This window comes from Oncorhynchus mykiss, chromosome 8, assembly GCF_013265735.2.
Source record: "Oncorhynchus mykiss isolate Arlee chromosome 8, USDA_OmykA_1.1, whole genome shotgun sequence".
NCBI classification, from domain to species: domain Eukaryota; kingdom Metazoa; phylum Chordata; class Actinopteri; order Salmoniformes; family Salmonidae; genus Oncorhynchus; species Oncorhynchus mykiss.
In genome coordinates this window covers 77,073,415-77,087,134 of record NC_048572.1, presented here as the reverse complement: position 1 = coordinate 77,087,134, position 13,720 = coordinate 77,073,415, and the positions used below count along the sequence as shown (strand labels likewise).

At 43.4% G+C, this 13,720-nt stretch overlaps 1 protein-coding gene across 1 annotated transcript in view; it reads left to right on the top strand.

Annotated features, from left to right (window-relative positions):
- Positions 1 to 6,727: 6,727 nt before the first annotated feature.
- The window catches only part of LOC110530660 (integrin alpha-6), a 32,070-nt gene continuing 25,077 nt past the window's right edge, over positions 6,728 to 13,720 (top strand). The window contains exon 1 of the mRNA XM_036986299.1: positions 6,728 to 7,066. Within this exon, the coding sequence (XP_036842194.1) occupies positions 6,885 to 7,066 (182 nt within the window). The 5' untranslated portion in view covers positions 6,728 to 6,884. The remainder of the gene's footprint in view (positions 7,067 to 13,720) is intronic.

The following is a 13,720-nucleotide window of genomic DNA, read 5'->3' as shown; positions in this document are numbered from 1 at the left end:
CCCAAGTAGTTCAAATGGCTGCGTGACCTTGAGGAAACATTGAAGACACTTTACATTAAGTGTGTATTAGCTATGCTTTAAGTATATATCAACACCTGTAGTAACAACATTGTAGATGGAATTGCTATGTAATTAACCTATCTGTTAGGTTAGGGTCACCTACATCACACGCGCTAAGACACACACACATTTAAACACACTGAAAAACAACTGGCTTAAGTGGCTCTGTCCAGGCAACCAGGGCAATAAATCAGAAGAGTGACAGGGGGAGAGGTCTCCACACGGTCACCCCCTAATCTGTTTCACCTGTCCTCGTTATTGTCTCCACCCCCTCCAGGTGTCGCTTGTTTTCCCCAGTGTATTTATCCCTGTGTTTCCTGTCTCTCTGTGCCAGTTTGTCTTGTATGTCCAAGCCTACCAGTGTTTTTTCCCGGTTTCCAGCTTTGCCTCCTTATTCTAGTCCTCCCGGGTTTTGTCCCTTGCCTGTTCTGGATTCTGTACCCGCCTGCCTGACCATTCTACCTGCCCTGACCTCGAGTCTGCCTGCCACTCTGTACCTCCTGGACTCTGATCTGGTTATGACCTTTTGCCTGTCCATGACCATTCTCTTGCCTATTCCCTTTGGATTAATAAACATTTTAAGACTCCAGCAATCTGCCTCCTGTGTCTGCATCTGGGTTTCACCTTGTGTCATGATAGTACGAACTGGCCATGCCAGACCCAGCAGACTTGGACCAGCTCTACCATGCTGTCTCCCTGCAGGGAGCCACCATTAAGAAACATGAGGAGTTGCTACAGGGCCTTTTGGAAGGGCTCAGATCCTTGACAGAACGCCACTACCATGGGTTAAAGGCTATTATGGAGCAAATCAGGGAGTTAGCTCAGAGACTGTCTGCCACCTCTGGAAAAAACCCAATCACCCAGTAATTTTTTCCCTATCTGTGTACAGCCTATCCCGACTCCCCGTGAACCCCGCTTACCTCCTCCAGAGCGATATTCTGGAAATCCTTGTACCTGCCGGGGTTTTCTTTCTCAGTTCTCTCTTATTTTTGATTTACAGCCATCTTCGTTTTCTTCAGACCGATCGAAAAGATGGAGTATATAATTACGCTAATGTGGGGATCTGCCACAATCTGCCATTTGCGTTCATCTGGAGGAATTCATGGCAGAGGTGAGAAGTTTTTGAGTCTCCGGTATCAGGGAGAAAGGCAGCCAGCAAACTGCTTGACTTACGTCCAAACTCCCTTTAGTGTTGCAGACTACACGGTGGACTTTCGCACCTTGGCCGCCGAGCGTGCCTGGAATCCAGAGACTCTTTTCCATACTTCTCTGCACTTATACTGCCCCCTTTGGAGGAATTGCGTGCCCACAGTAAACTGAAAAATAATCTGTCAAAAATTGCTAATATATGCATATAATAATTATTATTGGATAGAAAACACTCTAAAGCTTCTAAAACCGTTGGAATTATGTCTGTAAGTATAGCAGAACTCACAGGGCAGGCATTCTTCTAAACTAGTTTTGTGGTCATGAAAGTTGGGGCAACTTTGACGTGATCGCCCCCACCCTTCCCAACCAGCTATGTATCTGGGGACACTTTCTATGTCTTCCACTAGATGTCCTCATTCAGTAGAGCGTTTAATCGTTCAAATCCCGCAAGTTTTGGCCCTATGGGAGTGAATTGAGTGAGTGCCGCGAGAAAATACCTGTGCGTTAGGGCGCGAATTGGTCCCATCCATTCCTTTGTTCCAGCACTCCGGAGGAGAACTAACAATGACCGGTTGAATTGAAAATTGTTTTGTACGTTTAGAACATCCTAAAGCTTGATTCTGCAATTAGTTTGACCTGTTTAGTCGACATATAATATGTAATTTTGAAGTTTTGATGCGCAACTTTTCCGGACCAGAGGACATTTTGGGTGCATTTCAGCTGATATTGTTAGCAGATGCTAATACAAAGACACAAGACTTGAAACCAAACAATGTTTTGGGTAAGTATGAACCCTTCCAGTACATTCTGAACGAAGACCATCAAAGGTAAGGGAATATTTATGCTGAAATTGTGTGTTTCTGTTGACTCCAACATAGCGGAGAAATATTGCTTATATCTGAGCGCCGTCTCAGAATATTGAATAGTAAGCGATTTCTGTAACGTTAAAAAGAAATGTAACAAAGCGATTGCATTAAGAAGCAGTGTATCTTTCTAACTATATGTAGAACATGTATATTTAGTCAAAGTTTATGATGTCAATTTACGTTATCTTGTGGCGCTACCTATATTTTCTGCGGACATTTTTGAGTATTATGAATTCAATGTAAATGGACATTTATGGATATAAATGGCATATTATTGAGAAAAAAAAATGTACTGTGTAACATGTCCTATTACTGTCATCTGATGAAGATTTTCAAAAGGTTAGTGAATGATTTATTTTTTAATCCTGCTTTTATAATTAAAAATTTCTGTGACAAAATGGCTGCCTCTTGTCTTCGTTTCGGTGGTGGTCTAATATAAATATGTGGTGTGTTTTCGCCGTAAAACATTTAAAAAATCTGACATGCTGGGTAGACGAACAAGGTGTTTATCTTTCATTTGAGGAATTGGACTTGTTAATGTGTGGAGGTTAAATATTTCTAAGAATATTTTTGCGTTCCATGCGCCACGTTCCAGCTGAATGTGGGAGGGGTCGTTCCCAAAAGGGAACCCTAACCCGTCATCAGGTTAAAGATGAGCTAGTTGCTCGGGAACTGCCGGTGGACCTGGACTCCCTTATCGCTTTAACCAATAAAATTGATGGATGCCTAAGGGAACGTAGGAGTGAGAGGAGGTCTGGTCTGGTGCTCTCCGAGTGATCTAGGGCTGATGAAAACCTTATGGATGCCCCGATAGCTTCGGAGCTTGGTATTCCCACTCAGCCTCTCTCTGTGCCCATGAATGCTAGGGCACTAGATGGCCGCTCTATAGGTGAGGTCACCCATAGTCCTGTTACTAGTTTCTGGTTAACCACAGTGAGACAATTCAGTTCCTCCTCATTACATCTCCCCATGTTGTTGTTTTGGGATTTTCCTGGCTCCAAAAGCACAATCCTGTGATTGACTGGACCACAATCTCCATCCTGGGTTGGAGCCCATTTTGCCATTCCCACTGCCTTCAAGCAGCGCAGCCTTCCTCAAGTCATCTTCCTCAGGATGTAAGCAAGACTGTGGATGTCTCTGCTTTCCCCACAGAATACCATGACCTCCTGGGAGTGTTCAGTAAGGTACGTGCTACTTCCCTTCCCATGCACCGTCCTTATGATTGTGCCATCGATCTTCTCCCAGGCACTACACCACCTTGGGGTTGATTTTGATTCCTCTGTCTGGACCAGAGACCAAAGCTATGGAGGAGTACATAGAGGAGTCTCTGGCCACTGGGGCCGTCCGTCAGTCTGCATCTCCTGCCGGTGCAGGGTTTTTCTTTGTGGAGAAGGACAAGACCCCGCGTCCGTGCATTGACTACCGGGGACTTAATGACATTACTGTCAAGAATCGTTACTCCCTAACTCTCCTCTCCTCGGCATTTGAACCTCTCCAGGGGGCCACCATATTTTCTAAGTTGGAACTTCGAAATGCCTACCACCTGGTTTGGATACACGAGGGGGATGAGTGGAAGACAGCCTTCAACACAGCCAGTGGACATTATGAGTACCAGGTCATGCTATTTGGACCCACCAATGCCCGCGCTGTTTTCCAGGCTTTGGTCAATGATGTGCTTCGGGACATGCTAAACCGGTTTGTGTTTGTGTACCTTGATGACATCCTGTTTTTTCCCCAACCTTCACAAGAACATGTTCTTCATGTCAGGCAGGTCCTTCAGTGCATCCTTAGAGAACCAACTCTCCGTGAAAGCCGAGAAGTGTGAGTTCCACCGCTCTTCTATCACCTTTCTGGGATATGTCATTGCAGAGGGCAATGTTTAGATGGATCCTGGAAAGGTGAAAGCAGTGGCGGATTGGCCTCAACCAATGTCCAGGGTGCAGTTGCAACGATTTCTTAGTTTTACAAACTTCTACCGCCATTTCATTCAGGACTACAGCACCCTGGCGGCCCCCCTCTCGGCACTCACCTCTCCCAATGTATTGTTTGAATGGTCTCCAGCTGTCGACAAAGCCTTTATGGACCTGAAGCATCGGTTCACAACAGCACCCATGCTCATCCATCCGGACCCTTCGCATCAATTGGTGGTGGAAGTGGATGCTTCAGATGTTGGAGTGGGTGCCATCCTGTCCCAGCGATCTTCCCAGGACCAGAAGCTTCATCCCTGAGCCTTCTTGCCCCATCGTCTCAACCTTGCTGAAAGGAACTACTATGTCCGTAAACCGAGAACTTCTGGCGGTGAAGTGGAGGCACTGGCTGGAAGGAGCAGATGAGTGGAGGCACTGGCTGGAAGGAGCAGAACTACAGCAGACCGACCATAAAACCTGGAATATCTCCGTACAGCCAATCGCCTCAACTCCAGGCTGGCCTGGTGGGCCCTCCTGTTAACCAGATTTAACTTCACCATTTGTGAAGTATTTGACGAACTCCCCCCTTCTAATTTCCTTAATTCTGTGGCTAAAGTCAAATAATTTCTGTGGCACACACTACTGGTCAACATGAGCTACCAAAATGAAAATAAAAAAAAATCTAATGAAACACTGCCTAACGCGATCAGAAATCTCAACTAGCAAGCAAGTCACAGCAATGAAGAATTGAGTGTGTACGCGAAGGGGGCGGGGGGGAATTCTGTCAGGGGGGAGTTTTCGGCAAAACACCGGACTCTCTATAAAAGTTGCTGGCCACACACCAATACATGGATTTGAAAGTCAAACTATCACTTACTTACAGGCTCTAACCAATAGTGCAAAAAAGTATTAGGTGAACAATAGGTAGGTAAAGAAATAAAACAGTAAAAAGACAGGCTATATACAGTAGCGAGGCTACATACAGACATCGGTTAGTCAGGCTGATTGAGGTAGTATGTACATGTAGATATGGTTAAAGTGACTATGCATATATGATGAACATAGAGTAGCAGTAGCGTAAAAGAGGGGTTGGCGGGTGGGACACAGCGCAGATAGCCCAGTTAGCCAATGTGCGGGAGCACTGGTTGGTCGGCCCGTTAGCCAATGTGCGGGAGCACTGGTTGGTCGGCCCAATTGAGGTAGTATGTACATGAATGTATAGTTAAAGTGACTATGCATATATGATAAACAGAGTAGCAGCAGCGTAAAAAGAGGGGTTGGGGGGGCACACAATGCAAATAGTCCGGATAGCCATTTGATTACCTGTTTAAGTGCAACCTGATCTCCCCCCTCTTGCGCAATTGATGTCAACATGATAATTGATATGAGTGATTGACAAAACAGTGTTGCCTTTCTCTTTTTGTTTTGGTGACCCCCGTATCAAAATGAAACATTCCAGAATGTAGCTGACTGTGTTCTGCAGGTTGTCCTCTAACCAGTGATGTGAAACTATATCCAGTTTCCATGTGTTTTTTTGTTGTTGTAGTTTCAACAGTGCGTATCCCCCCTAATAACTGGACAAAACAGGGTTTTGGTGCGTGTGCCATTTATAAGATGCTCAGTAAAAAAAAATATATGTATGTGTCGATAATGAATTCTATGTTTAGGTTTTAAATATATTGTCACGTCGTGTATGTAGGTGGCAGGGAAGTCAAGCGCCCGGAGGATCAAACCTGGTATAATGGAATAGTTTAATAACTTAAAACACAAACTCCAAAACCAAAGTCCATAATAAAATAAATGTGGGTACAAGAACCCGTCGCACACCAAGCCATAAATCACGAGCATAACAATAAACAATCTCTGACAAGGACATGAGGGGAAACAGAGGGTTAAATACACAACATGTAATGAATGAGATTGTAACCAGGTGTGTAAGAAGACCAGACAAAACCAATGGAAAATGAAACATAGATCAATGATGGCTAGAAGACCGGTGATGTCGATCGACGAGCACCGCCCAGACAAGGAGAGGCATCGACTTCGGTAGAAGTCGTGACATATATCACAAACTGTTTCTGCATATGGGTTATTGATTTGAACACTTTAAAACTGTGTTTTGACATTGGGCTATTTATCAGTGTATCTTGTCAACAGGAAGTAGCGACACCATCATTGTCAAGTTTCAAGTTTGATTTTCAAGTTTTAGGAATAGAAATTAAGTTAACAGTAATTAACAATGCTATTGTACTTAATCAGGTCAAAACTGCTGAATGAGTCCAAAAACGTACTGTGATTGATTGATTTAGATGATTTAACAGAAATCACCGAAACGGATTTATCCTGGCTATTGTTAGTGATCATAGTTTGTCAGTGTCAAAGTAGCCTGTCATTTCGATCATGTGTACGGTAACAAAAAAAGTCATGTTAAATGATGTAGAATTGCATGAAATACCTTTATAAAAGGTTACATTTTTCCCAAACCCTTACTACAAAAACATTTCCCCATGTGTAGCAACTTTTACTCTACTCTATGCCACTATGAAATGTGATGATATGCATACAATGCTCTATTATAAAGGTGGAAAAAATTAGCGATTGTGTTCTTTTACTTCTGAGCCCCCTAGGTCACCTCCCTAGTTACAAATGAAGCACTGACAACACCTGAGGTAAGAGAACAGAGGAAGGACAGAGAGGTAGAGGGAGAGTGGGGGGGTAGGAGGGGCGCGGCACAAGCTTCCAGTGGGCAACATCCTACCCAAAACCCAGAGTGAGCAAGCATGCTACATTCAGACATCACTTAACTGGAGCGTGAGTTCTACCACAGATTAACTGGTGGAGTCATCGGGAGACATAACAGTGTTCATTTTCAATCACACAGAAATAAACTCTCCTTGCTGCCATGGGGGATAGATGGATACAATTCCTCTCATCTCTATCGCTTCTCTTTCTCCTGGAATGGACGCAAATATCATCTTTCAACCTGGACACAGAAAACGTCCTGATAAAGAATGGAGAGCCCGGGAGTCTTTTCGGCTTCTCTCTCGCCATGCACCGACAGTTAGCTCCGGTGGATAAGATCATGTAAGTATCCTCACTTTAAAAAGAAATGTCAAAAATATATTTAGATTTGTTTTCTTTTGTTTTCCATTCCAGCTGTGGAACCAAATGTTTACCAGGTTACTGCTACTGCAGTCTACTTCACAGGCTCGCAGGTTCTTTGCAAAAGTTTCTTGTCTCAACCTCATTCTTACTTTTAGTCAGGAAATATTTGAATGAGTTCACTCTAATTTAGTTGTCTAAATGTAGTTCAAGTTTCAGACTGGCATGTTTGTCTTACCGGTTCATTATTGGTGGGTTTTCACTGCCTTTTGCAGGTTTGTGCCTGTCCGCGAGCTCCTCCAATCTTACTGCAGTTCATGACTTAAAGGTAGACTCAGCGATATGACGTAGATGCAGAAAGTAAACAGAATAGTGGGTCAATTTCCGCAACAACTAAGGGCTTTGAAGTGGGAGGCTCAACTTGTCTGCTGTTTTGGTGCCCTGATGAAGACAGCTTGTCTGTCGAAAAGTTGGTTATTTGGTTATTGAATCTGAGCTCCTATAGTGTGTGGCTCTCCTTTCCTTGTCCAGGTGTTCTAGTCCGCTAGGCAGCACCTCGCTATAAGAAGTGTGCGTTTCATTCGCCTTCAGATTGGTGCCCTGGCTACCACGCTGTAAACAGCGTGAAGCGAACCTGTGCTCATGTGCAGATACTATGTGTGATTTTGTGAGAGGGAAGTCTTGCATCTCACTCAACATAATATATCCTGGGCTGCTGCTTATTTTTTATTTTATTTACAATGACCGCCTACCTCAGCCAAACCCTAACCCGGACGACGCTGGGCCAATTGTGCGCTGCACTATGGGACTCCCAATCACAGCCGGTTGTGATACAGCCTGGAATCGAACCAGGGCCTCTAATGCCTCTAGCACTGAGATGCAGTGCCTTAGACTGCTGCGCCACTCGGAAGCCAACGTCATGGCAATGTCATTTGGTGAAGTCTACCTTCACAACTAAAAAGTTACCTGATTCCAAAACGACATATTCCTCTGCTCTACAGAGATGTACAAAATGGGGGGTTCGAGCCCTGAATGATGATTGGCTGACAGCCATGGTATATCAGACCGAATACCGCGGGTTTGACAAAATCTGCTCTAATTACGTTGGTAACCAGTTTATAATAGCAATAAGGCACCTCGGGGGTTTGTGATAATGGTGATATCACAAACGTTGCTTTGTGCTTAAGAACAGCCCTTAGCCGTGGTATTTTGACCATATAAAACAAACGCTTGGGACGTATTGCTTAATTCTACTAGCTCTGGATACAAATGGGCCTTTGGGAGTTTCACTTAGCCACAGATCAGGGTACTTTATTTATGGCGGTACTCAACATCATATTGTTCTTTTTGTCCCTTCCTGTGCACCATATGCTGTGTTTCTTCACTCCTCAAAGTAGAGTAAAGTGAACCTGTAGATACAGAGCTTGCCGTTGTCATTTGGGTCACATAAGGTAGGCTAAGGCAGCCTGGCCTCAGAGCCATACATACCATGCTTAAGTATTTCTGAGCACCTCCAAGACATATGATACAGTACTTACTAATGGTCTAGTTACTTTAGACAGAAATTAAATTAGACAGGTTGGTCGGGGAGGATGGCTGGGGACAGCTGTAGTATTTTAGATAAGCCTACCCTTAACCCTTATTCTAAACTTAACCCAAATCACCTAGCTTGATGTGAAAGACCACTTCTTTTAGCCCAGTAAAAGACTCACAGTGTGTGTGTGTGTGTGTGTGTGTGTGTGTGTGTGTGTGTGTGTGTGTGTGTGTGTGAGAGGGAGAAATAAAAGTAGTGGTAACATTAATCTTGTGCCTAATTTAACCCTGCTCCTTCAGTTAGCCCAGTAGGAATGACTAGGCTGTTAACTATTCACTTAGGATCAGCTGCCTGCTCCGCAGACCCATTCAATACCATAATGTTATCCATGACTTATGGACAAAGCAGACATAGCGTCATTGGAATGAACAAAGCGTCATTGGAATGAATTTGCCTTTAGAATAGATTCTCCCCTTTTAACTAGGCCTGGAATGTTATAAGTCAGGTCTGTAACTTTCTGTAATGAGGAGCATTCTTAGTTCTGAACTGAACTGGACTGAACGAACTCAATCACACAATTTGCTCCAGTTTTAGACTGTCTTTATTTGAGGCAAGTGGTCATCAGCCCTGTGAACATTCAGGCGGTAGAGACAAAAACATGGTTTCATACTCTGGCTTACAGGGGATTCCCTCAATGAGTTCTCATGTAGAAAAAATGACATCAGTTTATACAGTTATCATATATGGAAGTTGAACTTCATCTAACCACAAGTACACACACACACACACACACACACACACACACACACACACACACACACACACACACACACACACACACACACACAGACACACAGACACACAGACATACAAACACACACAGTAGATGGCAGTGTTGCTGTACGTGTCTCAGAGCCATAGACCCCAGAAATTATAAACAATTGTGTTCCAACCATAGGGTGTTAATAAAGAGTGTTTTTGAATGTCCTGATGATTAAATAATGTCAACTGTGTGATCTCCTGGTGGATGTGAGAAACTCTAAATATGATCCTGTATCCTCCTGAGACCCAGCAATTTATTTTTGTCCGCTCTAATGAACATTCGTTTTTGGTCCGTATTTCAATCTCCATAAACACCTCAATCAGCCCAACTAACTGGTGTCTCTATGTAGCCTCGCTACTGTTATTTTTCACAGTCTTTTTACTGTTGTTTTTTATTTCTTTACTTACCTATTGTTCCCCTATTTTTTTTGTTGCCATTATTGGTTAGAGCCTGTAAGTAGCATTTCACTGTTGTATTCGGCGCACGTGACAAATAAACTTTGATTTGATTTGATACCACTGTGTTGGTCCTGTTATACCTTTGAGAGGACATTCTGGGATTTTCAATGATATCACCTTGATAATTTTTTCTTTATGGTTCTTCAGAATGGCTACCATCACAATTAGTAGGAATTAGCTAATGTTATAAGTGTGTGTAATTGTGTAATATTTTTTGTGAGTTTGATATTGAAACAGTTTCTAATAAGTAAGTACCTCAGGAACAGTTTGTTGAGTTTTCAGAGCAGTGTAATATATTGGTACATTAAATAAGAGCTTGTTAATACATGTCCTCTGTAGTGGACATCAGGATGCGGCCAACTATGTTTTATTTAATTTTTGTGTATTTTGTCCCCAATTTTGTGATATCCAATTGCAATACAATAACAATTTTGTCTCATCGCTGCAACTGCCCAACAGGCTCGGGAGAGGCGAAGGTTCAGTCATGTGTCCTCCGAAGCATGACCCGCCAAACCGTGACCCGCCCGCTTAACCCGGAAGCTAGCCGCACCAATGTGTCGGAGGAAACACTGATCAACTGATGACCGAAGTCAGCCTGCTGGTGCCCGGCCCACCACAAGGAGTCGCTAGAGTGCAATGAGCCAAGTAAAGCCCCCTTGGACAAACCCTCTCCTAACCCGGACAATGCTGGGCCAATTGGGCCCCCCTTATGGGACTCCCGGTCATGACACAGCCTGGGATCGAACCCGGGTTTGTAGTGACACCTCAAGCACGGCGATGCAGTGCCTTAGACTGCTGCACCACTCGGGAGGCCGCCAACTATGTTGTTTACCTACTGTCCCCATTTACTGTAATGTTAAATGTTGTTGCTGCTGGGTCTCAGGAGGCTATAGATCTCCATATGGGTCATGATTAGCTGCCAAACTCTCTGCCCCACAGCTGACACAGACACACACACACACACACACACACACACACACACACACACACACACACACACACACACACACCAGCCACCTTCGTTTCCTGGTCCAATGCACTAACCGCTAGGCTACCTGCTGCCCTATGGTGTTTCCAGAGGCTACACTTCTTAGCTGCCTGACTCAGTAGATCAGTATTGCAGAAATTACTGTCTGTCCTGCTGGGGGTGTGCTTTTTTCAATATTTTATTTATTTAACCTTTATTTAACTAGGCAAGTCAGTTAAGGTGTGTGTTCCCTGGAAGTGTTTCCTGCATCCAGGGTGTGTGTGAAATGTGAGTTAAACACCTGTGCCACGCCCGACAGGCACGCCAAGATCTGCCAACCTGACTCATTTACAATCCCATGCCCTACAGGTGTGTGTTTGCGTAAGTGTGTTTTAGATACCTGCAGGCAAGGGAGGAACTGGCTTGCAAGGTGTGTGTGTCTCAGGTACATGCTGACGTGTGAGGGATCTGGAGCGCATGTGTATATGTTACGTTCCAAAGTCTGTCAGAACTGCAGAGAGTTGGCTCTGCTCTATGTATGAGAGAGAGAGAGAGTTACTGAAAGAGTTACTGAAACAATGAGAGTTACTGAAACAATGAGAGAGAGTTACTGAAACAATGAGAGTTACTGAAAGAATGAGAGAGAGTTACTGAAAGAATGAGAGAGAGAGTTACTGAAACAATGAGAGAGAGAGAGTTACTGAAAGAATGAGAGAGAGAGAGAGTTACTGAAAGAATGAGAGAGAGAGAGAGTTACTGAAAGAATGAGAGTTACTGAGAGTTACTGAAAGAATGAGAGTTACTGAGAGTTACTGAAAGAATGAGAGAGAGAGTTACTGAAAGAATGACAGAGAGAGTTACTGAAACAATGAGAGAGAGAGTTACTGAAACAATGAGAGAGAGAGTTACTGAAAGAATGAGAGAGAGGGAGTTACTGAAAGAGTTACTGAAAGAATGAGAGTTACTGAAAGAATGAGAGAGAGTTACTGAAATAATGAGAGAGAGAGTTACTGAAACAATGAGAGATAGAGAGTTACTGAAAGAATGAGAGAGAGAGAGTTACTGAAAGAATGAGAGAGAGAGAGTTACTGAAAGAGAGAGAGTTAATGAAAGAATGAGAGTTACTGAAAAAATGAGAGTTACTGAAAGAATGAGAGTTACTGAAAAAATGAGAGTTACTGAAAGAATGAGAGTTACTGAAAGAATGAGAGAGAGTTTCTGAAACAATGAGAGAGAGTTACTGAAACAATGAGAGAGAGAGTTACTGAAACAATGAGAGAGAGAGTTACTGAAAGAATGAGAGTTACTGAAAAAACAAGAGAGATGGAGAGAGAGAGAGTTACTGAAACAATGAGAGAGAGAGAGAGAGAGAGAGAGAGAGAGAGAGAGAGTTACTGAAAGAATGGGAGAGTTACTGAAAGAATGAGAGAGAGTTACTGAAAGAATGAGAGAGAGAGAGTTACTGAAAGAATGAGAGAGAGAGAGTTACTGAAAGAATGAGAGAGAGAGAGAGAGAGAGAGAGTTACTAAAAGAACAAGAGTTACTGAAAGAATGAGAGAGAGAGTTACTGAAAGAATGAGAGAGATGGATAGAGAGAGAGTTACTAAAATAATGAGAGAGAGAGAGAGTTACTGAAAGAACAAGAAAGTTACTGAAAGAATGAGAGAGAGAGAGTTACTGAAAGAATGAGAGAGAGAGAGAGAGAGAGAGAGAGAGAGTTACTGAAAGAACGAGAGAGTTACTGAAAGAATGAGAGAGAGTTACTGAAAGAATGAGAGAGAGTTACTGAAAGAATGAGAGATGGAGAGAGAGTTACTAAAAGAATGAGAGAGAGAGAGAGAGAGAGAGAGAGAGAGAGAGAGAGAGAGAGGGAGAGAGAGTTACTGAAAGAACGAGAGAGTTACTGAAAGAATGAGAGAGAGTTACTGAAAGAATGAGAGATGGAGAGAGAGTTACTAAAAGAATGAGAGAGAGAGAGAGAGAGAGAGAGAGAGAGAGAGTTACTGAAAGAACGAGAGAGAGAGAGTTACTGAAAGAATGAGAGAGAGTTACTGAAAGAATGAGAGTTACTGAAAGAATGAGAGAGAGTTACTGAAAGAATGAGAGAGAGGGGGGGGGGGTGAGTGAAAGCATATGACAAAGAGACTGAGAGATTGTATGTGTGTGTGTGTGTGTGTGTGTGTGTGTGTGTGTGTGTGTGTGTGTGTGTGTGTGTGTGTGTGTGTGTGTGTGTGTGTGTGTGTGTGTGTGTGTGTGTGTGTGTGTGTGTGTGTGTGTGTGTGTGTGTGTGTGTGTGTGTGAGAGAGATAATCTATTCCACCATGTTCTACAGACAGAGGTCTAGTGTGTAGAGCTGTGAGGTTCCTATGTCCAGCACTCTTTGATCTCTCAGATCCTAGATACTGTAGATAGGTTTTAGCAGTAGGGTTAGAGTTCAAAGGTTAGTTCAGATTCATGGCGCTAGGTGAACGTCTCTGTACGTTTACTATGATAAACACACACCTTCTACCCCAATCACACCTCTCCCTGCCTCCGCCCCTCTTTCTCTCCTGCAGGCTGCTCCTGTTTAGCCAACATCAAACCCAAGAGGGATGTCTGAAGGAATGCTACGGACATAAATAACCTTTACAACTGCGCACCAAACACACAGTCAGTCAGTCGCCCATACACAGACCTGGGTTGTTTAAACTAGGTACCAAACGGAAGAAAATGGACTGAAACATTGAGGGACTGCCTAAACTTGTCCAATAAGAAACACTTGTTTTATTATTTGATGCACATTGTTATTCATTATGTGTACAGTAATGAATGTAACTCTGGGTTCATATCAGTCCTGACAACAGACCATAGAGT